The 27,334-nt window shown below is 43.3% G+C and overlaps 1 protein-coding gene across 1 annotated transcript in view; it reads left to right on the top strand.

Annotated features, from left to right (window-relative positions):
• The window catches only part of WWC2 (WW and C2 domain containing 2), a 131,396-nt gene that overhangs the window by 31,081 nt on the left and 72,981 nt on the right, over nucleotides 1–27,334 (top strand). Inside the window, exon 2 of the mRNA XM_060278728.2 lies at nucleotides 19,381–19,490. Within this exon, the coding sequence (XP_060134711.2) occupies nucleotides 19,381–19,490 (110 nt within the window). The remainder of the gene's footprint in view (nucleotides 1–19,380; nucleotides 19,491–27,334) is intronic.

Here is a 27,334-nt window from a genome sequence, read left to right as displayed (position 1 = left end):
ATTGCCATTTAATTCTAACCTTTCCATCCCCTCCTTTTACACCCACTGACAGGTGAGAATCACACTCACTGCTTCTGATTAGGTGTGATCTCATCCAAAACTCCATATTAAAGTACTTTAGTCTTTAAGCTCATCCCACCCGCAACCTGAAAGTACCTAGGCTCCCCTGTGCTCTTGTCAAGGAGCTATATTGGCACCTCTGAAACAGGGAGAGACCATGGACTAGAAACTCAAAAAGTTTGCCTTTTGTCACCTTCTGCAGTGTGCCAGTGATTTCCTCCACTGCTGTTGGGGTCAGGTCTGTTCTGCTGTCCTGTCCTCCATCTGTCTGCTTCTTTTCTCACCTTCCCTTTTCTTTCCTTCCCTTTTCCTCCTCCTGCCACTATCACCTGCTTTTTCCATCTTTCTTCCCTCCAAGCCCTGTTGGGTGCTCTGCTCACACTTCTGATAGTGCCATTGGCCGACTGGGGAGAGGCTCCCACAGGGCTGCTGCAACAACCCATGCCAGCAACCGGATTCCTCCTCTGGGGTGCCCAGAGGAGCCTGTGTGCCTCCCATGGTTCCCAGAGCAACTGAGGAACAGCCCAGGGAATGCGTGGGTGGGCAGGCGGTTCCTAGCCACTCTGAGCCAGAGTGGAGAGGCATGATTTTTGCACCCGCTTGCGCCCTTGGTGGGGGCAATCTAACCAACCCCTAGGAACGCCCATACCGCGCAATTGCGCTCATTTCACACGCTAGCAAGGTTATGCTTAAAATTCTACAAGGCAGGCTTAGGCAGTATGTGGACCGAGAACTCCCAGAAGTGCAAGCTGGATTTCGAAAGGGCAGAGGAACCAGAGACCAAATAGCAAACATGCGCTGGATTATGGAGAAAGCTAGAGAGTTCCAGAAAAACGTCTACTTCTGCTTCATTGACTATGCAAAAGCCTTTGACTGTGTCGACCACAGCAAACTTTGGCAAATTCTTAAAGAAATGGGAGTGCCTGATCACCTCATCTGTCTCCTGAGAAATCTCTATGTGGGACAAGAAGCTACAGTTAGAACTGGATATGGAACAACTGATTGGTTCAAAATTGGGAAAGGAGTACGACAAGGTTGTATATTGTCTCCCTGCTTATTTAACTTATATGCAGAATTCATCATGCGAAAGGCTGGACTAGATGAATCCCAAGCCGGAATTAAGATTGCCGGAAGAAATATCAACAACCTCAGATATGCAGATGACACAACCTTGATGGCAGAAAGCGAGGAGGAATTAAAGAACCTTTTAATGAGGGTGAAAGAGGAGAGCGCAAAATATGGTCTGAAGCTCAACATCAAAAAAACCAAGATCATGGCCACTGGTCCCATCACCTCCTGGCAAATAGAAGGGGAAGAAATGGAGGCAGTGAGAGATTTTACTTTCTTGGGCTCCTTGATCACTGCAGATGGTGACAGCAGTCACGAAATTAAAAGACGCCTGCTTCTTGGGAGAAAAGCAATGACAAACCTAGACAGCATCTTAAAAAGCAGAGACATCACCTTGCCGACAAAGGTCCGTATAGTTAAAGCTATGGTTTTCCCAGTAGTGATGTATGGAAGTGAGAGCTGGACCATAAAGAAGGCTGATCGCCGAAGAATTGATGCTTTTGAATTATGGTGCTGGAGGAGACTCTTGAGAGTCCCATGGACTGCAAGAAGATCAAACCTATCCATTCTTAAGGAAATCAGCCCTGAGTGCTCCCTGGAAGGACAGATCGTGAAGCTGAGGCTCCAATACTTTGGCCACCTCATGAGAAGAGAAGAATCCTTGGAAAAGACCCTGATGTTGGGAAAGATTGAGGGCACTAGGAGAAGGGGACGACAGAGGACAAGATGGTTGGACAGTGTTCTCGAAGCTACGAACATGAGTTTGACCAAACTGCGGGAGGCAGTGGAAGACAGGAGTGCCTGGCGTGCTATGGTCCATGGGGTCACGAAGAGTCGGACACGACTAAACGACTAAACAACAACAACAGGAACGCCCATGTCTCCAGTGTTCCCAGGTATGCCAACTCTACCCCCACATTCCTGTGTTCAGCAGGGTCTGAAAGGGGCTTTGAAGCATATTTGGATGGATGCCCTTACAGGTCTCCTCATGAGCAAGAGACATACACACGCATGCACGCATGCACCCCCCACCCCCACCATATGTGGAGGCTTCTAAGCATAACCAGCCAAATACCTTTGTGTCAACCCCCTGCGGTTGGAAGGAAATGGACCTGTGTTTAGAGATATTGGGGGCAGGGCCACTGCAAGCACCCCTGACCCCCTGTATACTTTTTGCCCTGGTGTGTTCAGACTCAGTGACTGAAGAGGATTACCTAATTAGCACAGGTGGTATGCTAGGCAAGAATACAGTATTGTGAAATATGAAATTCTTATCCCCTTTCGGAATAATTCTTTCTGCTGCCTGGCATTGTAATTCGGTTCAATCTCCCATCATCACTGATTCTTTGTCATGCTGGCTGGGAGGTAAAAGGAGTTACAGCAATGCCCGGTGGCCTACTAGTTGGTCACACCTGAATTCTGCATTTTGTTAAACATTGACCAGTTAGGATACCTCTGAATCTGTGAGACAGTGAATTCAGGTAATGCCTAATCCAGGCATCCCCAAACTGCAGCCCTCCAGATGTTTTGGCCTGCAACTCCTTTACTTCTGAAGATACCACAGTTCTATGTGATGTCTGACTTCATGGAACAGTGGAGGGAGAACAAACCATAATTTGAAACCATGATACCAAACTGGTTTGAGCTTGCTAATCTCAGGTTAACCAGTCGTGGGGAACCTCCAGATCAGGCATCCCCAAACTGCGGCCCTCCAGATGTTTTTGCCTACAACTCCCATGATCCCTAGCTAACAGGACCAGTGGTCAGGGATGATGGGAATTGTAGTCCAAAACATCTGGAGGGCCGAAGTTTGGGGATGCCTGGCCTAATCCTTGCTTGTCCTCAGTACAAGGAGTTTTGATTTCTTCTCTCATGGCTAATTACCATTAATTTGCAAATTTCATGGAGCACAGGTCTTCTTCTTTTTGGAAGTCGTTTTAATTAGTGGTTATCGTTGCACCTTGTGGCAGTGAATACCGTAAGATACGGTACCTATATATTATGTGATGACTTTTGTCAGTCCTGAACCGAGTCATTTTCATTGGGTGATCTGCTAGGCTAGTGATATATTAAAAGAGTGGAAAGCAAGAGCTGCCAGCCCCTATACCTTGCATCCTGACAAGGGTACTGGAAAGTTGTAACCCCATAATTTCCACTTAAAATGTCCTGAAACTCTTGTTTCACTGGATGTTCTTTAGGAGGAAAAATTTCCCTAATGACTTCTTTCTTTTTTTGATCACTTGAACCCAGCTGTTCTGTAGACCCATTCCATTGTACAGTGGTACCTTGGTTGTCAAACGTAATCCTTTCCGGAAGACCGTTCGACTTCCGAAGCATTCGGCAACTGAGGCACAATGGGCGGGCGGCAAATTCCGTTCAGAAAAATGGAGAAACCCATCTTGTAAGCCGTTTGACTTCCGAGGCGCGTTCAAAAACGGAAGCATTCACTTATGGGTTTTTGGCGTTTGGCTTCCGAATAATTCGGCTTCCGAGGCGCTCGAAAACCGAGGTTCCACTGTATCTTGCTCTGATGATATCTTAAGAAAATAACTTTGTTTCATAAAAGAGGCAGCTATACCAGAGCTGATCTAAAATTTCATATTGCTTGACCCACCAGCCTATGTTTTCCTGTTTGTTTTTATCTTTACATTACAGCCTGTTGAAATCCATGTGGGTTTTGTGATCTGAAGGCAACTGGGCATTAGATGATTGTTAATTTCACATTCTTCCTCATTTGTTCTTCCCAATTAATGGGGCCAGACCTCAACCAAATAGACTTTTATCCTGCTTGGGCTATTAGCCATGCTGTTCTCTGACCTGTTTGGACTATCAGGCATGCTGTTCTTTGACCTCCTAACTGCAGTAATAATTGGGAACAAAGGAAGGATTTAACATTTTAGAGCTCCCTTGTGCAAAACAAGGTGAGGAAATGGCTGAAGCTCATCATACGTTCCTCCTCGGAGTGTTCATCCTAATTAAAGTTGCTTCACACTGTTACAGGGAGCCCTAGGAGGTAAAACAAAACTGTATTACCACCGCTTGCTTTCATTCGGAAGACTTTTGAATGTCAGAGAATCTGCTCTGCAATCTTATTACACAATCTTTATCTAACCGCCTCCATAAGGGAGAATATGCTGAAATGAATCAAATGCCAGTTAGGTGGTCTTGAGCTCATATTTTTGTCACTGGCTATTTTCCTGGGATAATGAGTTCTTTATTTATTTGCTCAATTTATTTCATTCCCATAACCCCTCCATGTTGCCACCTTATTCATTTATTTCTTAGTCTCATCAGTTAACACAACACAGAATAACATGGACAAAAAGGCAGGACCTTGTTGCAATTTGTGTTTCAGCAGTAGGGAGTGAGAGGAACAGAACATAGGCCCAGGAAGCTAGCATAGGCCCAATGGCAGACCTAGGTCTTTCACATTTAAGCAGAGCCCTGTGTGAAGCCGAAATTCAGAGCCCCCCCCCCGCCTTCCATTCTGTGCAAATGCTACATCATAGTTACGACCAGTGGCGGAGCTTCATGCTCTGGCACCGGGGGCGGAGAGCAGGCGGGTGGGGCTGGTGCACATTCTGGGGGCGTGGCACACCACCCGTGGGGGCGTGGCGTGCGTTCTGGGGCCGTGTCGTGGCGCCCAGTGTGGGCGGGGGGCAGCCGCGATGGCACCCTCAGGATTGCGCTGCTCAGGGCAGAGTGCCCCTATCGCCCCCTCTTCCTACGCCCCTGGTTATGACACCCTGCAGTGCAGGAGAACTACCAGTAGTCATCTGCCCCAAATCCTCCTCTGTGACCAGCATACCAAGTGGTAAGGTTTTCTGCCACAAATTCTGTTGTGTGGTAAAGGTTGGGGGCCTTAAGTGGTAAGACTCCACATTAGTCACTTTATAAGTTGATGGTCTGTATACTGATTTTGTGGCGAGTAGAAAAGGGTACATATCTGAGCTGGAGAGCCTCTCAGCTAGAGTTGCTTTTAATGAAAACCTTGTCTCCCCTGATTTTCCCTTTATGTTTTGTAGATTTTAAGTTTTTAAGATTTCTATCCCAAGTGTTCATGTACTGTATTTTTAAAAGGTTTAAATATTTGTAGTTATCAGAAGAACTTAATGTTGGTGTGTTTGACAAGGAGCAGGATTTAAGAAGCAGAGGTGGGTTGGGCAAGAGTTGGACTATAGCTATTTCACAGATTGGCACTTGCCCAAGCCATCTAGTTCATAGGTGACGAAGGATTTTCCAGATTCATGTTGAGCACGCTTTTCATTGCTCCTGTAAGTCTAAGTGGAGTTGGCTTATTAATGTTTATCCTTCTCTGTTGCTATGGTGTGAAATAAATGGGACATGGGAAAGTGCTGTGAGCCTCTGAGAAATATGAGGCACTGCTTTGGTTTTTGGAAGGATAGGCATGGAGGCTAGTGATATGTAAGGAATAGGAAGCTCGAGTTTGCCATTAAGAAAGGCAAGACAACCATTCAGATAGGTTTCTGAGACAGCTCCCAGAGTTGGAGGGGCCAATGATTCCCTGTGCTGCTGCTTACAGTGACCCAGATTCATTAATGGTTAGGTTTGTTTCTCCTAGAGTAATCCTAAAGACTTGGTGCAAAGTAGTCCCTTTATATTTTATTATCCTTCTCCATGCCCCTTCAACCAAATGGTGAGTGGGAGTCTCTCTTGGAGATGAGCACCAGTTTTCCCCCTCTTGGGTGCACCAGCTACTTGCCTTCCTCCTTCAGAGCACATGTCTTTGTCAGGTTAGTTATTGTAATTGTCTCATGCATTCAATGCCAAGATTAGAATCAACACCTAAGAGCTGTAAAGATCAGAAAACCAAAGTTGTTCGGAGACTTCTCACCTTTCTCTCCCAGCAGGCGTTTTCTCTTAATAGAGGTACACTGTGGTCTAAACAACAGAGCCTAGGGCTTGCCGATCAGAAGGTCAGCGGTTCGAATCCGCGCAGTGGGGTGAGCTCCCGTTGTTCGGTCCCAGCTCCTGCCCACCTAGCAGTTCAAAAGCACTTCAAAGTGTATATTCCTGCGTATAAGACTACTTTTTAATCCAGGAAAATCTTCTCAAAAGTCAGGGGTCATCTTATACGCTGGGTCATATTTCTTATACGGCGAGTATATACCAAACTCTATATTTTAACTGGAAAAGTTGGGGGTCGTCTTATACGCCCAGTCTAGGTACTGCTCCAGCAGGAAGGTAAACGGCGTTTCCGTGTGCTGCTCTGGTTTGCCAGAAGCGGCTTAGTCATGCTGGCCACATCTGCAGACAAACGCAGGCTCCCTTGGCCTATAGAGCGAGATGAGCGCCACAACCCCAGAGTCGTTTACACTAAAGTAGATTTGGGTTGAACATTACAATTATGAGAAATAATCCTTATGGTGTGAGCCATTTGACAACAGAACCAGTTACTGGTGGGTGTGGGTGTACCCTTGCTTGGAAGTTGTTAAGTAGAGGTTTCAGAGTAATTTGAGGATGCTTTAGTTCTGGATTTCCTGTAGCAAGAAGGGGGCTGAACTAGAAGATTTGAGGATGCTTTCCAGCTTTCTAAGTGACTCCAAGCAGAATAGATTCATGGGCTAGCATTCCATAGGCAAAGAAAAACAGCTTGGGTTAATTGAGTGTTCAACTGACAGTATAGGAAGTCTTACCATCAGATTTTAAAAGTTCACAGCTCATGGTACACTGATGTGTGGCAGATGAATACACAATAAAAGTAAACCACATTTTTAATTTTTCCTTAATCTGTGTTTTGGGCTTTTTCACAGCCTGGAGTTGTAGGAGATAAGTGATACTGGCAAGGGGCCTTAAGAGCTTAATTTGTGTATGGGAGAGTGATGAGGAATAAAGGAGAGAGGGAAGATTTACTAGAAAATAAGTTTATTATCTTACTTGTAATTCCCAGACCATGCAGATTTCCACATGAGAGGCTATTTTAAGCAAGGGCTTTTAGGGCAATATGTGAATAATTGGGTTGCTATTTCCCTTTGGACCTTCATGTTTTCTGAGAAGAAATCTCAAGCTGGAGAGACAGGCATACTTTCTCCCTCGTTCCCCTTCTACACAGGAAAAGTATCAAACAAGCTGAACGGTATTGCATGCATTTGAACATGGGATCTTTCTGTCCTTGTAGTCTATCCCCAGCTGAAAAGGGAGATGGATTGTGTGGTCAGAGGGGTCTGCATCCAAATCAATGCAATACTCTATGGTTCACTTGTTTCCCCCCCTGCATGGTGAAGGGGCAGGAGAGGGAGCTCGAGACTCTTAACTGGGTTGAGATTTCTCCCTGGAAAGTAACACATGAACAGGAAATTTCATCCATTTTTGTTACATTTCCCTTTTATGACTTGCCTCTAGTTACCTTATCTCTCTGATGTCAAAAAACAGATAACCATTGAAATAATAAATTGTGCCCAAAGGCAATTTACGCTCAATATTTTCTGGATGCTTAAACTCTACTTCCTACACAGAGCAAAACAAAATTGAAATTCCAATAGTACGCTGTGGCCTGTGGATAGAATACTTGAACTTTTGCTTCTTGTCTTCATAATGTGCAATCTTTCATATCACTTGACACTGTGCTTTTGTAACTAAAATTCCCCCACCATTAGCAAAAACGCCTTCTAAAGGCAATTACTTAGACTATCTGCCACCCTTGCATCCTTTTTGTAGTAGAGCAATATACAGGGCTGCATATACTCCGCACCTGTCAAAAATTATGCACCATTGTAGCTTAAGAGAAACTGTTGCACAACCACAATGCAGTAGCAGTTCATTCACTGCTAATATGTAAATTCTGTCATATGTCTTGGGTGGTGCTTGCTTGAGGCTCCTACGCTATGTAGGTAGTAATTAAATAAGCACTATAAACTTTGCAGAAGCAGAAAATCTAAATAAATAGGATCTGCTTGCAAGAGTTTAGACTTTTTTCAAGATTAGTAGAATAAACGTTGCAGACTGTAAGTTTCAGGTAAGTTCACAGCTGAGGTTCTAAAATGCAGTAATGGAAATTCTTTTAAAATGTATTTGGGAAAGTTGTCTGATATAACACAGATATAAGTAGGGTCCTGAGGTGCATGTGTTACTTGAGTCCAGCGCTGGAGTGTGTACTGCTGGTGCCCAGGGTGTGCATGCATGTGCTGGGGGTGGGAGGGAGAGCATGGAGGATGAATGGCGACTGCTGTGCCAGCCCAGTTGGCACTGCTGATGCGATGCCAGCCCCAAGCAGCTTTGAGAGGCTGGGATGATCCCGGACTCCCAGAGTGGTCGGGGAAGGCAGTGTGAGAAGGATGCAACAGCCATATTTCGATCTCATCCTCACAAAGTTGCACAGGGCTAGCCGGGCGGCGTGAGAAGGACCCTCCATAAAAATGTTCCCGGGGCCATTACCCCAGCAGCTCCCCCCCCCCTTTTCCGGGTGCTATGCCCCTGCCTGAATCTGTGGGTGAAAAGGTTGGAAAAAATCTACAAAACAGGGGCTCCTGTCTTTGCACGTAAAGTAAGTCATAAATTGCTATCAAAGTGTGTGTGTTTGTTTTTGAACATTTAAAAGAGCAATGTCAGGGCTGGTTCAGGTGCAGGTTAGCAGTCAAGATGCAGAGACAAGCAGAAAAGCTAGCTCTTAATTCAAGAAAACATCATACCAGGTAGCAATGCCGACATACAGGACTGGCCCCCATGAAACAGTTGCCAGGACTGAAGGTCTTTGCCTTCTACTTCCCACTAGGTCCTCCTCCCCAGCCAGTTGTCTCCCAAGCAGCCTTAAACTACTTTGGGCAGGGGCCACTTGTGGTCTTTGTTCTGCTACACGCAAAGCTTTCTGTGACCTAGAAGACAAGGAGGGAGGGGAGCTTACCACAGTAGGAAAGGCAAGCTCCATGCATGCTTCTGCAGCCTCTGGCTCCTCCGTCTCTGCTGCATGTCCTGAGTCTGCATTGCTTTCTGCATCTCTCTCGCTCAGCCCTGTTGCTTCTTTAGCCTCCAACCATTCTGCCTCCCCTTCATCCTCTGACTTGTCCTCAGTATCCCCCCCCCCCCGCTCTGAGTTTTCCTCCTCTGAGGCTTCCCTAGGGTGTTTCCCGGCTGGCGCCTCCCACTTCTCTTCGTCCACCCAGTCCCTGACATGCAACCAGCCTTGCTGCAGAGCACTTGACCCCAAGGTTTCTGCATGTAGCAGTGCATAGTTTGGTCTGGCAACAGGATTGAGGTGGCAGTTTAAGAAGACTGACCTTTGTTGCAACCTGAAAGGTATTGGGGATTTTTGACTCAGAATCCCAACCAGCCACTGCCCTGCAATATTAACAGTTAACTACATTGCAGGATTGAACTGTACTGCAGGTTTGTTGTATATTACTCTCTTAGCCCAATCTGCAGCATGAAGACAAAGGCAATGGATAATATTGTATTGTTGTGGAGGGGGGGAGAGCAATAATTTTCATCAGAATTGTAGGAGAGAAAGGTTTAAAAATTACCTCTCACTGGAATCCCCCTTGTGCTGCTCAGCTGACAGGGGAATAGCTGAGAGTGTTGAAAAGAGGGTTGGACTGCAGAAAAAGTTAATCTTTATCTGGAGTCCTCCTGCTGCTTGGCTGATCAGTTGGAGGGAATGTTGGAGGCCATGTTGGATTAGGCAGCGAGCCAGAAGACACATGAAGAGCACAGATTGCACCCTTCTGAACAAGAAATTTAAAACAAAAATGTTTCTTGTGACATAGTGACAAGAGAATTCTGTATACAGTTTGCCCAGAGAACGTGCAAGATTCAGCAAATATATAGTATTTGCATCCCCCAAAGTGCTGAGTATTATGCATAATTACTGAAGAATGTATAAAATTCATTCAATATATGCCCATTTCCAAAGGCTTGTTGAAAATTATGTATATTGACCAGGAAATGTGCAATACCCTCTTTATGGAGTAATTATGTGTGCATGATAAAGAGGTATAAGGGAAGGGAAGAATCTCGGATTTATCCATTTACTGTATTTCAATGGGCAAATCTTCTGTTTCAAAAATAGCTTCTTGATCTGAACCAGTGAATGAGATGGCTCCCTCAACCTTTTGTACCGTATGTCTGTGTCTCCCTTCATCTAGCTGCCTTTCCAGGATGCTCCCTCCATTCCAATACCATCTGAGCCCCCTGAGCATGCTCTGTCCTCATTTAACTTTTGAGGGGATTCTTCCCCTTTAGGGTTTTTTTTTTCTTTTTAAAAAATTGCCCTTCTGTATACCTTGGGTTTACTCAAGGACCGCTATGCATTGATGGTGCTGTTTTGGCTGCATAAGCATGAGTTGAAGGGGGAATTATTAAATTAACGGCTGACCTTGATTTTATTGGCTTTGCTTTCAACTTTAGGCAAGATATACTAGGATTCGTAGGAGCCTAAATATGCATCCTATATTTGCTTACTCCAAAACATCCTGCAACTCCCAGTGGGGCTTATTCCCAGGTAAATATGCATAGAAATGCAACCTACACCTGCACTCCTAAACCTAATTACTGCACTTGGAAGTATCATCCACTGACTTTACTTCTGAATTGGTATAATGAAGAATTCCCCTTCTGAATAAGAACAAATTCAGTTTATTCCAGGATGCCTCCGGCAGCTTCCTAGCAGAATATGAAACTGCTGCTTTCCCCTGGTACCTGGGACTTAAATCCTAAAGGTTTTTTTAAGTACCATGTATAATCACACCATTGGTAGAGCTATCCTATTTATAGCTGAATTCCATAAGTCTTACTTCTGTCATGTTGCAATATTAAGGTTTGGATTTCAAAAACTGGAATTTAATTTTGTTTTTTGTAAGAGCTGGCAACCCACAACGTGACATAATTCTAGCAGTTTGTAATAATCCTTAAACAACTGAGACATAAAGAATGTTCCTTAGGTACTTAGAACCAAGCATGTTTTAAGAAGGTTTGCAGAATCAGAACTATTGTTTTTGCTAGCATATGTTAAAAAATGCTTCTGAGATCATTTGAATTTATTTATATGGATACTAAACTTCATAGTGGTCTTTTAGGATTTAGGCTCAGGCTTGCTCATGAATCTCAAGTATGCAATCCAACTTGTTTCTGTCCCAACCTTCATGCAGTGATTGATCCAAAACAAGCATGTTACTTATTAATTGGGACTGCTAAATTAGTTCCCTTCTGCAAGATCTGATAATGAGCACTACCCAAGTGTATAAAAAATAGAGCTGGGACAGATTGCATGTTGAATACTTCATAAAGTTGGTCAAAGACGTGAATTCTTTTACAGCTTCTCTGTCAAGAATTGGTTATATATTAAGTTGTGATGTAGCTAACTCTTTTTAGAGGATATGTGCATATGGCCTCTGGTTAATGATTTCCTACATTGGAAATACTTATTTTTTTCCCCTTGGCAATTGAACATTATTGATTGGCTTCCTCACTTTTGGCTTACTTTATCAGCTCTGCACTATTTTTTTTAATCTAAAGGCCACTTCATACAGCATAAAGTGGAAGGCACTAGTATTTAGAAATTAAGACACTCCTGCATCTGTGTAGATTGTAATATGTGATGGTCCCACATTTATGCATATTGGACGCTGGCTGCCAGAGGTGCACTAGGGCTACTGTGGCACATCCTTCCTAAGAATCAAGAATTTTTTCAAAAAAATCCCTTTAAAGCCACAGGTTTTTTTATGCTTCTTTTAGAACTCACAGAAGCTCCACAAACATTTCTGCCAATCGGAACTCTGCAGCATTCAACCAATCCTAATAAAAATGATGTCAGGTGACCATTTTTCATCTCTTTTTTGGAATAATATTTAAGTTTTCCATTTTAACAATCCAATAAACACCACATTAAAAGCATTCCAAATGATGACCATTTTTTCCTTAGCAGTGTGGATTGAACTTGAAAGAAAGATTCCAGTAGGGCTTAAAGCAAGGGTCCCCAAACTAAGGCCTGGGGGCCGTATGCGGCCCAATCACCTTCTAAATCCGGCCCGTGGACAGTCGGGGAATCAGCATGTTTTTACATGAGTAGAATGTGTTCTTTTATTAAAAAGGCATCTCTGGGTTATTTGTGGGGCCTGCCTGATGTTTTTACATGAGCAGAATATGTACATTTATTTAAAATGCATCTCTGGGTTATTTGTGGGGCATAGGAATTCATTCATATTTCTTTTCAAAATATAGTCTGGCCCCCCACAAGGTCTGAGGGACAGTGGACCGGCCCCCTGCTGAAAATTTTGCTGACCCCTGGCTTAAAGCCACTGTCAATCAGCTGATTTGTGCTGTCTTCAGGTTCTCCTTTCGCAAGGATTGGCTTCACTTTGAAGATTCAGCTGGGCAAGTCCTGGTTGCCCAGGAACACCTGGAGCTTATTTTAAGGCTTGTTCCTTTGCAGCTGCATCTTTACCTCTGTATGCCTGTATGACTTGGAGAAAAGGGTAAGGTAAAGGGTAAAGGGACCCCTGACCATTAGGTCCAGTCGTGACTGACTCTGGGGTTGCGCGCTCATCTCGCATTATTGGCCGAGGGAGCCGGCGTATAGCTTCCAGGTCATGTGGCCAGCATGACAAAGCCGCTTCTGGCAAACCAGAGCAGCACATGGAAACGCCGTTTACCTTCCCGCCGGAGCGGTTCCTATTTATCTACTTGCATTTTGATGTGCTTTCAAACTGCTAGGTTGGCAGGAGCTGGGACCAAGCAACGGGAGCTCACCCCGTCACAGGGATTCGAACCGCTGACCTTCTGATCAGCAAGCCCTAGGCTCAGTGGTTTAGCCCACAGCGCCACCTGGTTCCCAGAGAAAAGGGTATTCAGAGCCAAATTTGGCTCATGATCTGGAGCAGGCACCCCCAAACTTCGGCCCTCCAGATGTTTTGGACTACATTTCCCATCTTCCCCGACAACTGGTCCTGTTAGCTAGGGATCATGGGAGTTGTAGGCAAAAACATCTGGAGGGCCGCAGTTTGGGGATGCCTGATCTGGAGGTTCCCCACGACTGGTTAACCTGAGATTAGCAAGCTCAAACCAGTTTGGTATCATGGTTTCAAATTATGGTTTGTTCTCCCTCCACTGTTCCATGAAGTCAGACATCACATAGAACTGTGGTATCTTCAGAAGTAAAAGTAGCTCTGGGAGAAGAAGAGAAAGAAGGAGCACATGAGCTCAAGATGTACTGTGTCTCTTGCTCATGATGGGAAATGAAAGTACATTTCTAGACCTATAAAGTGGCCTTTTATTTAACAACACACTGTAGCCTTCTTCTTCTTTGGCGATCACTCGTATCTGAGTAAGATTGTCTTCCATAAACACGGTTTTAACAATGGGTCCGTAAGTGACTGTGCAGGCCAATTCTGGATCCACACGTCGTTCCACAGTGGGGACACTGGTTTCCGGGTGGGAGTTGATCACGGTGTGGATTTGCCAAGCGTGCCTTCCTCTTAGCATGTTTCTCCCTTGCGTCCTGTGTTCGAGCGTCTTCAAAGTCCACGACACCTTTGGTAAAGGCTGTTCTCCAACTGGAGTGCTCGCAGGCCAATGTTTCCCAGTTGTCAGTGTTTATACAACATTTTTAAAGATTTGCCTTGAGACAGTCTTTAAACCTCTTTTGTTGACCACCAGCGTTACGCTTTCCATTTTAAAGTTCGGAATAGAGTAGTTGCTTTGGAAGACTATCATCAGGCATCCGCACAACATGAGGAATCCCATGCAGGTGAGTGAATGGTTTAGCAATGGAGGTGATTGCTTTCTCCATCCCTTGTCCACCAGAGTGCTCCACCAAGTTGAGAAGAATGGGAAGGCAATCTTTCAGCTCCACCCCTTCTTTGCCACCTGTGTTGATAGAATACAAAGAGGTTTTACAAGCCTGCTAAGAGGCTAGTATCCTCAATATCCGTACTGGAGATTGAGGAGTTAGTTCCGTGGTAATGCAGAATAGTACTCTCTTAACTAGTAATGTTGTGCACATATATTTGCAGGCTATGAACTTTTGTGGGCTTATTTACAAGGATGTTATGTACATTGCTGAAACTGAGACTAGATATGTAGAAGCAACTCCTTGAAATAAAATCAGTTTAGTGGTCAGTGGCGCTGTGGGTTAAACCAGAGTCTAGGGCTTGCTGATCAGAAGGTCGGCGGTTCGAATCCCTGCAATGGGGTGAGCTCCCGTTGTTCGGTCCCAGCTCCTGCCCACCTAGCAGTTCGAAAGCACATCAAAGTGCAAGTAGATAAATAGGGACAGCTCCGGCGGGAAGGTAAATGGCGTTTCCGTGTGCTGCTCTGGTTCGTCAGAAACAGCTTTGTTATGCTGGCCACATGACCCGGAAGCTGTCTGCGGACAAACGCCGGCTCCCTCGGCCTATAGAGCGAGATGAGCGCCGCAACCCCAGAGTCGGACACAACTGGACCTAATGGTCAGGGGCCCTTTTACCTTTACCTTTATCTAGCATTTGCTTTCAGGTTTTCCATGTTCAGTGCTTCAGAGTCACCAAGATGCTCTCTCTTGGAAAGCTGCCCTTCTGACTCTCTGGAACCCTAATGTCGCCCTGTGAACATGCACACTGAGTTTCATGCTCCTGCACTGGCACAGCAGTCAGTGCTATGTTTCTGGCGTTTCTGAACATGGCCTTGACCTCTTTCTACTGCCTCTCTTGGTTGGAGCCAGAGGCAGAGTATCAACTCACTGGCTGCCCTATCCTAACCTGTGCCTCTCCCTTTGTGATTTATTGTTAGCACTGGACTATCAGTAAGGCAGCTCTCTCCCTCTTTTTTTGCTGGAGTTCCTCTCATAAGGACTTTAATGTGCGCTGTAAGCCAGCATGACTCTTCCTCCCTCCCTCTCCCTTTGCTTGCTCACAGGCTGAGGGCAAGAACTGCCTGGTGGAAACATCTGTATTTATACTGATTAGTATCACCAATCTGCTACTGTAAAAAGGCATGTCTATTTAACATACATTTAAGTGCTAATTATCACTGACTGTAATTGCTGCATCTCCTTGCCCCACCTTACAGTTTTCTCCTTTATATACCTGCCAACTAGTGTTTCACTTCATGTATCTGACAAAGTGAGTCCACTAAAGCTTATGCCACAGTACATTTGTTAGTCTTTAAGGCATCACAAGGCTCTTGGTTGTTTATAATGGGAAGGGTGAAATCCTGAACCTGTTTACCTGGGGCTCAGCCCATTGAATTCAATAGGTTTTTTAAACAGGCCTGTTAGTTGTACATGGGATGCCGAGATGTTGTCTGTTGTTGTCTCAAGTTATTGCCATACATTTGATCTGAATAGAGACAATAGTTTCCATTCCTGCTACAGGTGTTACTTAACTTTGCATTGTCAGTTTGATTGTTTTATCACCTACTACTGCTGTTATAAAGGCATACTTTGTTTATTTTGCACACACTCAAGCAGTAATTGAATTATCACTGTCTGTACTATTTGCATTTCATTTCTCTTTGATCTCGCTGCTTACAACTCCTCCTCTTACAACCATGTGAATGTTTATCTGCGTCTGAGGATTACATCTGATGAAGTGAACTCTAGTCCACACAGGTTTATACCATAATAAAATTTGTTAATCTCTAGGGTGTCACAAGAGTTTTTAATATTATTGTCATTTTTGAAGCACTTACTTGCATATGCTGCAAGTTTTAGTCTTGGTTATGCAGCCATCCTAGATGGATTAGAGAATCCTCATTTTCTTCCATGAAGAAGCATATTGCTTGGACCATGGGTGACCAAACTGAATGAATTGGCAGAGGCAGTGGAGATTTGGGGCACATTTGTGGCAAGCCTAACTATGGCACTTGGCTGCGCCAGCGCTTCTGCCTGCTTTTCCAGCTTTGCACTGCTTGCTGCTGCTTCCCAGATCAGTGGACAGACAACACAAATGTATTGTGGTGGCCTGTGCATAGAACCATTAATTTTCAAGCATTGTAAAGAAATAACAGATCTTTGCCCCAGAGAACTTGCAGTCTAAAAAACAGGAGTGAAGAAGGTGAGAGTGAGGAGGGGCAACCAACACAGTCTGTGTAAACACTCCAATTTTGTCTACATTCAGTGAGCTCCCATCGCTGCTTTGGGAAGTGGTATACGCACCACATTAGCCACAATCCATATCTATCCTGTTGTTTCTTAGGAAATAATACTGTGTTTTGTTGTGCAAACCAGCTACATGAAAAAATTCATGCTTAAATATTAACCGGAATTGCATGAAGACCACCTTCTAAAGGAGAAGGTTCAGTAGATAGTGAACTGTTTCAAGTCCTAGTGAGAGAGGAAGATGTTTGATTTCCTCCCCTCTTTGCACACTGGTTCATAACTGCATCAACCTTTCTCTCTTTTCTGTCTCCCATCCCATCGTATTTTCATCTTAACTAAGCGGCCCAACCTTACTTAGTTTTTATTTATTTGTTTGTTTATTTTATTGCCACTTAATCATCCCTGTCCCACAAGCTTGTACAGTGGTACCTCGGGTTACAGACACTTCAGGTTACAGATGCTTCAGGTTACAGACTCTGCTAAACCAGAAATAGTACCTCGGGTTAAGAACTTTGCTTCAGGATGAGAACAGAAATCGTGCGGCAATGGTGGGAGGCCCCATTAGCTAAAGTGGTACCTCAGGTTAAGAACAGTTTCAGGTTAAGAACGGACCTCCAGAACGAATTAAGTTCTTAACCCGAGGTACCACTGTAGTTCTTATCCCAACCACCTTATTCTGAGAACAACCTTGTGAGATAGATAAGATGGAGAGTTAGAAACTTGACCACGATTACCCAGTGAGCCTCATGACTGAATTGAAATTGCACTCGAGGTCTGCCAGCTTTTAGTCAAGCACTTTAAACACTACACCACTCTGGCTGGCTCTACCTTTTGCCTTTCTCCTGAGAGAAAATCAGGAGATTTTTTATTTGTACCCTGTAAGGCTCTATGATATCCACCCTAAGTTAGGGAAAGCAGAAACAACATACTTAGTATTCTAAATGTGAGTTTGCTATAGATTTATATAACGATATTATGATACTTGCTGTTTCATTTTCAATTTATTTCCTGTGAATTCCCATCACTGAATTTTCCTTCTCACTTCCCCAGCACACAGAGCCAATGTCTTCAGCGATCTATTTGCTATCATACCACCCCCAGGTTTTTTCCTGGGTAGTTACAGCCCATAGACCTGATCAGCATATCATGCTGTTGCATTTTACTGTATAAATTGCCTTTCAGTATTATTTTTATAAAGCCAGATTCTTGGCTTCCATGTCAGTCTTCTGTATTCCTCAGAAGTTCTTAAATTTGGTCAGAAATTGAGTGCAAGGTTAAGAATGGTGAAAGGGCTTCACCCTTTTTGATATCCCTCAGACTCCAGTTTCTAGAGGTATTATAGCCTCTTTGCTCACATCATGACAGTTCATGGAATTTGCTGATAGATCCTGCTCTAGCAAGAAGCAAGCTGTTTCCCTCCGAAGACATCTTCCTGCAATTAATTATTAGATGTTTGGGTTAGGCAGAGCCATAGCTACAGGCGGGCTAGCTGGGTGCTTTGCCCTGGATGAAGCCACCAGAGAGGCGCCATTGAGACTTCCAGTCTGTCTGTCTGTCTGTCTGTCTCTCTGTGTGTGTACGCAAATGTGCATAGGGTTACTGCCAAACTGGGTCTTTGACTGTGGTGAAATAAAGCCTAGTTTTCCGCCTGGGTTAGGATGCTACAACAGAATCTCTTAACAAGAATCCTTAACAAGGTTAATAAAAGGGCAATCAGCCTTGTGTATGTATTATTTATGTATGCTACTATACTGCAGTCCATGTTTTGTTAGCCCAAAAATAGAAAACGAGCGAGGTCCCAACCAAAGAAGAATGGCAATTTAAATTGACAGAATTTGCACAACTTGCAGACTTAACATATCGAAGAAGAGAACAAGAAGAACAGAAGTTTAAAGGAGATTGGAAAACGTTTATTGAATATTTGGGAAATAATTGTGTACAGCTGAAAACGCTGGCAGCATTAAGATGAATTCAAATAAGTTTCGATGGCTGGAATACTTATTGGTATAGTTTTTGTAAAATATGCAGGGATTTACGATATGTAAAACGAACCATGGAAAGAGAAGAAGGGAAGTCATTGATATCTTAAGGATGTAAAATGAGTATTTTAAATTGTAAACCAGAAAATTTAATAAAAATTATATATATAAGAAAGGTTGCAGGGTTTGGAAATTTCTACTGTATAGAAAAGGCAAGTAGAAGGCATGGAGAAAGTGGATGGAGAAAAGTTTTTCTCCCTCTCGTAACCCATGGACACCTGGAGAATCTGAATGTTGGAAGATTGAAACAAAGGGACTTCTTCATGCAGTGCATAGTTAAACTGTGGAACTCACTCTCACAGGAGGCAATGCTGGCCACCAACCTAGACAGCTTTAAAAGAGGATTAGACAAATTCATGGAGAAAGGTATTTATGGCTACTAGGCATGATGGCTATCCTCTGCCTCCACAGTAATGCTTCTCATTGTGAATTACTGAATTCCAAAGGAGGGGAGAGAGTGCTCTTGTGGGCTTTTTGTTTCATTTTTATTTATTAAATTTCTATGTTGCCCTTCATCCGAGGATCACGGGGGTTTACAATATAAAAACACAAATATACATAACATAGTAACAAAACAAAAAAACACCCCACAGTTTAAAAGGCCATAGATTGTTTAATTAGCCAAAGGCCTGGGAGAAGAGGAATGTTTTTTCCTGGCACCTAAAGACATGTAACAGAAGCGTCAGGCGAGCCTTTCTAACAGGCATCTGGTTGGCCACTGTGAGAACAGGATGCAGGACTAGATGGACCATTGGCCTGATCCAACAAACTCTTATGTTTTTAACCCTAAGTTAGGCAAATCCTCGAATTTGTCTTCTGGGTTTATATGGGATTATGTCGGTCCAGTTTAATTCTACTGTGCCCCATCAAGGAGGGGCTCTGATTTTTAGAGCAAAGAGGGCACATCATAGCTCTGAAAAATGGGTGTTCCAGAATGGTATCTTGTTTGGCCTTGAGAAAAGGCATATATTGAAGATTTCCTTGATTCTGTTTAGACATCTCAGACATTGGTTTTTTTAGCCTCTTACCCTTGTCAGTTCATCCTAAACAAGCCTTTCTCGCTTCCTCATTTGAAAGTGGAGCTATTGAACAGTAACACTTCTGAATTACTTTGCCTAATTTTCTGCATGTGTATGTCTAGGAAAATTCCATAATCTTAATTCAATTACTTTCTGGTTTTGTTTTTAGGTTAACAAAGCCATTATCCTTTGCAGACTGTGTTGGAGATGAGCTACCATGGGGATGGGAAGCTGCATACGATCCTCAGATTGGTGTCTACTATATCGACCACATAAACCGTAAGTGTTTTCTCTAAGTGCTTTATTGATTATATAAGAAGGCTTAGCCAGATTAGACTCTGTTGTTAGACTCTTAACAAGAACTTGAAGAGGAGAGATTTCTTATGAGACAGTCAAAACTCCCCATAGCAATTCTTTTAGTGCTTTTCCTAAGAAAATAAATGAATGTCTACCGCTGCTACTCCCCTCCCCACTTCCTTCCTTCCTTTTTTTTTTTTTAAAAAAACTGCTCTTATATCCTTCTGTCTGTCAAGGACACTTAAAACTGAGGTTCTCAAAATGGAGATCAGGATTGACTGTTAACCTTAAAACCTCTGTGCCACTAATTAAAACATTCTGTTTTTCTGTTTATACAAACATAAGGAATAACTCCCCATCTTTGTCAAAACTTAACATTCTAATTGGTCTCTCTGTAAGCCAGAAACACAGAATCCAGAAGATGCTGGAACACTATTCAGTAAATATATTCATAGGAAACTGCATTAAATCTAAATATAACCATATATTCATAATTGCTTTTGTGCTGTGGTTTTCAAACTGAGGGATCCTCAAAGTGAAGGTGAGTCATGGCAGGCAGGCTTCCATGAAAGCCAGCTTGCTCACAGATGTCAGTCTTTCCCTGCATTGTGCAACCACAGGGGAATGCTGGGTGTTTTCTGGGATGCATTCTCATTAGGCTCAGGAGACCTGACTAGCACCCCATGTAAGCTGTATGTCTGCCCCTGAATTCTTTGCCATAGGTAGAAGTTTCTCAGTTGGTAAGTTAATGTCCCAGATCCAGACATTAGAGACTGAATTGTGCTACCGTGGTACCTCTAGTTACAAACTTAATTTGTTCTGGAGGTCCGTTCTTAACCTGAAACTGTTCTTAACTAGAGGCGTGCTTTCGCTAATGGGGCCTCTTGCTGCCGCTACACCGCTGGCACACGATTTCTGTTCTCATCCTGGGGCAAAGTTCTCAACTCAAGGTAACTCTTCCAGGTTAGCGGAGTTTGTAACATGAAGTGTTTGTAACCTGAGGTGTTTGTAACTCGAGGTACCACTGTACTTCTGACAGCATGGGTGGTGTAAAAACCTCAGAAGTAGCTGATCTAATGACACACAAATGGTCCCAAAATTATTAGTTGGGAGTTGCATGTGGGCTGTACAGAGTGACATTCCATTGCACAAGCAGAAGTTGACAAGCATAGCATTGGATAAAACCCAGTGTAATTGCTTACTACTTTTCATTTAAGAATTTCTGTCATCTGTGCTGCTGAGATGTTACTTGTTAAAAAGTAGTGAAGAGCTTAATCTTCTTGGAACTATCTGAGCTTTGTGTAGCTTGAGATTTCAAAAATTGTTTTTAATAACAATAAAACCAATTTTGGAAGAGTAGACAGCAGAAAAAGGAAAGGAAAAGCCTGAGTACTTCATGCACTACATCAGGGCTGGCTCTACATAGACCCCCGGTGGCGCAGTGCACCATGGCGGGGGGCTGGTAAGCTGGGCGCCGGCCTGGCAACCAATTGCGCCCTGCGAGGGAAACCAATTGCGCCCTGCGAGGGCGGGGCAGGCGGCGGAGCGATCTCCGCCTCTCAGCACCAGGGCGTGTGATCTGCTCAAGACGGCCCTGTACTACATTGGTGTACTCTCAGCCTCGCCACAAAGAGAACAAAGTAACATCCTTCATGTTTGTATACCATAACTTGTGAAAGAGCCTGTATACCGTGTTTCTCCAAAAATAAGACACCGTCTTATATTTTTCCTCAAAAAACACACGGTGGCTTATTTTCAGGGGATGTCTCATTTTATTTTATTTTATTTTATTTTATTGAGTATGGTACACTTTAACCTACAAGGTTAAACTGCCTATCACTATGGCTTATTTTCGGGGTATGGCTTATTTTCGGGGGTATGGCATATTTTCAGGGTATGGCTTATTTTCGTGAGAAACACAGTATGTATGCTCATAGAGTTTCCCCATGTTATGATGGCCACATGTTGCAGGAACACGTGGAGTCTACTGGCATTATCCCTATTCTCCACCCATATGCACATTTACTCTAAACCAATGTAGTGTGTATAGCCTTGTAGTGATATTTTATCACTAAGCACCAGATATAATAGTAGGGTCTTGCTAACGAATGCTCATATCAAAATAAAACCAGGCTCCAAGGGTCTGCAGCAATTCTTGTCTCTTTAAAATAGAGCACCAGCAGAAGAGGGGTTATCACTTGGGTAAGATAAATATAACAACAACAACAACTATTTATTATTACGGCCAAAGACCAGTTCAACCTGATAAATATTAAAAGGTGGCTTACTGAAGTCATAATGGTCCATCTAAAGAGCATGCTGTGAAGAAAGGAGAGTCATGGACCAGCTATTGGTTATTATTATCCTAGATTATAACCGGACATGGCTTGTCTGAGAAATAAGATTAAAACTGCATTAAAATCAGAGGTTATAAAGTACTATGTTTTGTAGTGTGCTAAAAATCTTTACAGGGCTAAGATCCATACTTGAGGTGTCAAGGATGAAGAAACAAGATACAACTCTGTCTATAGCAAACCTGAGACAGCCTGTTTGGAATTTGTTTACGCGGCAGGTTTTTACTGGGCATGCTGCACTGGAATGCAACAAAACACACATATTTGTAATGAACTCCCCCTTCTTCTGCTGTGGGCTTTAAAATGTGTGTAGGGGTGAGGTTTTTGAGGGGGTGTTTTTGTAAATGTGTTTTATGGAAGGTGGTGGAATGGGTGTACTTTTGTTTTGCTGAACTGGTTTTACCTCATTGTTTGAAACTGAGGTTTCAGGTACTTAATGCTCTCTTAGTGGTATATTAATCCATGTTGACGGAGCAATTTTGGTGAAACTTTTCTGGAGCGCAGTAGACATCAGGTATGTAGGGTATTGGAGTGGGTGTTCTGAAGAGAGCATTCTTTGTTTGAGTTACTGGATGGTAAACTGCCTGTGATAAGGGTCAGAGGCAGGTCATTTGTCTTACATGCTAAAGTTGAGATTATAGTTTTAATTCTTCTGCCTGGAATGCAACGGTCTGATAATTGCTAACTGCAGCACACAGGAGTTTACCAAAAGTTTCATTAACTTTTAGCTGTAGAACTGGCAGTTTGGGGAGGCATTTATATACATTATCAGTTGTACAGAAATGTAGATGATTTATTAACAGCTGCAGCACTTGCGTTACTGTTAGTCTTTGTACTGTTGGAAGCAACATATCTCCCTTTTTTCAGCAAATGAGCATTTTGCTCCTTAAAAGAAATGGATGCCAAACTGTCCCGGCTATTATTTTAGGTAGGAGGATAATGTTGTATCCTCAGCCTTTTTATGTAGCCTGAATTCTTTTGAAACAGCTGGCATGGTTGTAGTGGCTAAGACTGTCAGCTGTCAAGCATGGCGTTCCTGGTTCTAGGATTGTCCTTTCCATGAATTCATGAGGAGGCCTTAGTTAAGGCACTGCTTTCTCAGCCTCTGTTCTCTTCAGAAAGATGAGGATGATAATAGTCACTTACCTCACAGGGTGGTGGATTATGGGATGAATGTTCAAATATGCCAACCAAAGCCCCACATAAATGTTAAGTATTATTGTTGAAACCGTAAGAATCCCAAGCAGTGATTTCCACCCCTTAGCCGTTCTGAAGAATTGACTTTCAGTATGTGATGACTGTTGGGCTTGATTTACTACCTCCTTTCCCCCCATTTTGGTATGGTTTCAGTGTTGCAGTTCAATAAATCAAAGTTGCATATCAGCAGCGCTGCTTGGATAAGTTCCCAATTTGTATTGTAGGCTCAGGATCAGAAAGCAAAAACAGTTAAGAAGAATCCCTTGCTTAGTTTAGTCTTTAGCTTGCTCAAAATATATTTAAGTTCACCTAACTCATGTATGCAATTTTCTTTTTGAAAAGGTACCCCAGGGCTTTTCACATACAGTAATTTCAGAATTACATCACTAGTACAAAATAAGGGCAGCATGTCTACCAACAGTAGCTTTTTCATTTATGTAGGCTATTGACAGAGAAATGGTGGTTATATGTGTGAGGTAAATATACTTATTCAGAAACTTGTCAGAGAGGTGGCACAGTCACACTGTCACAACCCACTATTGATTAGTTATTGTTTGTGCACAACTTCTGGTTCTACAATTGAGTTACTATAAACAAGAGGGGCTTTGGTAAGCTGTTTGCACAATCAAAACTTACTTGTCTTGTTCTAGCCAGGCAAGGAGATTGTACTGAAAAAATATGGAGCAGGGAAATGCAAGACTAAGGAAGGGCTACCTCCTGGAGTTGTTGCGCTGTTGCATCAACACTGAGCAGCCGGAGACTCAGGGCTCCCCCCCCCCGAAACTCGCCAAAACTTAGTTCCAGAACCTTTCAGGTGGGTGCCATTGCTATTATAAGAGAACAAGGGAGGCTTTCATGATGAGTTTTGGCACCTCTTTTTCTGGAAATATAGCACTGCAGATACTGGTGGTTGTTATTTTGTTTTTGTTTTTAAGTGGACCGATAGCCTCACATCTTTCTGGAGCTTCTCACAGCCAGTATCCAGAGCACATACGGGGTTTATGTTTCCCTCCTTTCCCTCCTAAGTAGTCCAGTTGGATGGTAGGTCTGAGGCTGCTAGTTGGGCATTGAGTCACCATAATGGAACCTCTGTCCAGGCAGAATTGCCACTAGTTCTGAAGTCCTGGAGAGAATGATGGGCAAGCCCAGGTCTGGAATCAAGGTCCCAATAAGGGACAGTGGGATCCCTCATATTGGGGGCCCATGGTGGAAGACTGTTTTTCTGGGGAAGGGCCTCCAGCTGAGCTTCATGAAGCATGGAGTGCCCAGGTCTCCATTTGTGCTAGAGGGCTCTCTGGGACCATGATCCTCCTCCTCTGCACAGGAGATCTCATTGGGGCTCAGTTCTGAGTCTGGATCCTGATGCTTAGGCAGGAGAAGAGAAAACAGAATCTAATGCTACAGTCACACACACACAAAACAAGTTGGACCAAACCCCAAGACATATCTAAGCAAACTAGTACTGTTGCCCATATAACATCCTCAAAAGACAACACTAGGTATGATTGCTGAAAGAACAGGTAATCCTTTTTTCTTTTGCACAGGACAGATACAATTACAACTAGAAAAAACACAGCATTATCCTCAAATGTCTTGGGGAAAGACACCTTCTTATAACAGCTTGACTTGTAAATTGCTAGAAATCCTCTCTACTTCTCACAAGCCACCCACAGTGTTGGAACTAATATTTAACCAAGTCAAAATATTTTGCAGGAGCCTGAAGCTGCTAACCGATGTAAGCATCTCACCCATCATGATCTGAAAAGAGTTGTGTAATATGATGTATCATTTGTGGCCATTTCAGCAACACGTTCACATGTTTTATCCACCCCCACCCCGTGTTGCTACTTTTATGTTTCTGGCAGGATTTCCATCCTGTGCCAAATGCATGGAGGCAGATGATGGATTTAAATAGCACATTCACATATACACCCCTCGGCTTGAGATCTCAGCATGTAAATGGTTATTTTTCTAAAACATCTACTAACTTCAAATGAAAATGCCGATGCCTGATGACTCTCACTATGATGCAGACTTCATGACCCTTCATCACAATGGCAATTTGTATGTTTGTGTCCATTGTTTTTTTTTGTAAAGCATTTGTGTCCATTGTTGTTGTTGACTTCCTGCTGCTTATGAATGGTTCCCTTGTAAGGTTCTCAAAGGTTATAGACTGAACAAATGTCTTGTGTCTTGCTCTGAATCAACGGCACAGACTGTTCTTTAGTACCTGGAGACATAGGTGAAGTATAATGGCAATGAGAGGATTATTTGCTTCTTTTCTGTACAAGTCCTGGCAGGATTGGGATTGGCGATAGTAAGGAGCACTGGAACAGGAAATGTTTGCCTAGAAGCGTTTATGTCAGGTAATGCCCGTTCCCACCAACTTCGAGTGCTGGAAGAGGCGTTGGGATGGATCCTTAGCCGACATGGCCAGCGGGTGCTCACCACTGCTCTGCAGTCATGCGGTATCCCCTTAAGGGAGGCTATGGGGTGCCTCATGTCCAGATACCCAGCTCAGGGGTTGACCGTTGCCCCCGTGTCATGGTGATCTTGGTGGGTCACCCAGATGTGATGCAAGGTAAAAGGTGACCCTTTACCTTGGTCAACTCTGTTTGATCATCAACCTGCACACGGGCTTGTTGATTTCAGGATACATACCCAATGCCTACATCAAACCATCTGACATCCGCAATGAATGAAAGTTATGGACTTATTTCATTCCAACACTGTTGTCCTGTTGTATGTCCTTTGCACCTGGGACTGCAATGGGGAATCAATGCACTGCCTGAGATGGAAGGGAAGATGCAGTCATGGTGAAGTCAAGAAGGATAATACTATTACTTTCCCTTCTACTTTTTGAAGCTTTAAGAAGCACCAATGTGCTTACCAGCTAGCTTCTGATTGAAGTTTTGGCAGATTGCCTCTTTGTTTCAGGGTTTGACATATGGACCTTGGATAATTTAATGCTTTAGTATGGAAATGTCTGAGCTTCAAAAGTGACCTGCTTTCTCTTAGCTTCTTCCGTGTTGTCATTCATCTGTGGGTTAATGACTCCTTTATATAGGGAGCAGATACACACACCCAATTGGGATTGATTGGGATCAATCAGTTTGTGGAAAGGACACCTGTATATACCTAGCTTTCCTAGCTTTCAAGAGATGCCACCTTCACCACCCAGCTAACCAGCAGAGCAGAAATGACATATCTGCAGGAATTCAGTGGGTAAGGCTTGGTGAAGTCTTGACCCCCCATGGTAACGTTTTTAGTTAAACAAGTGACCTTCCATGGATCTTACCTAGCAATGCCAACACTAGAACACAACAGGAAGCTTGGTAGATTTAGAAATTCTAGTTTTGCATGCTGTTGTTGGTAAAGAAGGTAAGTAACAGATTGGTAGCTAGTTTCAGGAGTGGGTGTTTAATTATGTTGACCTAGTCTTTGCCGTGTGAATTGTGCACTAATGACTTGCAGTCAAAAAGCATGTTGTAGAAAAGATGCATGGCTCTAATTTTTAGGGTTGATGGAAGCATGCCATACTTTATGAAGTGTTGATTAGGTGGTTAATCATGCTAGCAATTAATGCAGTAAATCTATGTTGATTGGACTGGGGTTCAGTTCCCCTTTTTGCTTTTTAGGTTTTGTTTTACATTTGACATTTTAATTGTATGTAGGTAATACACTTTCTCTTTAAGTAGGGAGAAACAGAAGTAAAGCTTCTTCAGTAGATGTTTTGAAAGGAAACCCATGAAAAATAAAAGTACCTGGTGTTTTATGGACCATTTAATTTTACATTAAATGTATGGCTGGCAGTTGGGTTTGATTTCATTTTTCTTGAAGAACAGCTTCAAACTGGGGTGGGTGGGTGGGTTGTGTTAGCACTAAAATACTGTTTTGTTCAAACACAACATGCTCTTTCTGCAAATATGCACACTCTGCCTTGGGAGTAAGCCCCATTAATTATAATGTCCCTTCTGTAGGATTCTCCTCTGTCCCTTTAACCCTTTCTTTTTCCAAATAGCATTGCCTTTACAGTGGAACCTCTACTCAAGACCACAATCCGTTACAGAGGCCACCGTTGTGCACAGCCGCATTTAGCAGCAGCCTGCTTCTATGCATGTGCAGACGGCAGCAGCCATTTCTGCCGCGTGAGCGAATCACACTGTTATAGAAAATTATAAGGGGGTTGCAGGACACCATTACTAATGAACAGAGAGGGGTGACCGAACCTGACAGCTGCAGTTACCCAGAATCCCTCGCAACACCACCTTCTTC

Source organism: Zootoca vivipara, chromosome Z1 (genome assembly GCF_965207765.1).
Source record: "Zootoca vivipara chromosome Z1, rZooViv2.hap1.1, whole genome shotgun sequence".
In the NCBI taxonomy this organism is placed as follows: Eukaryota; Metazoa; Chordata; class Lepidosauria; order Squamata; family Lacertidae; genus Zootoca; species Zootoca vivipara.
Note: the sequence above shows the minus strand (reverse complement) of the source record. Positions and strands in the feature narration are given on the sequence as shown.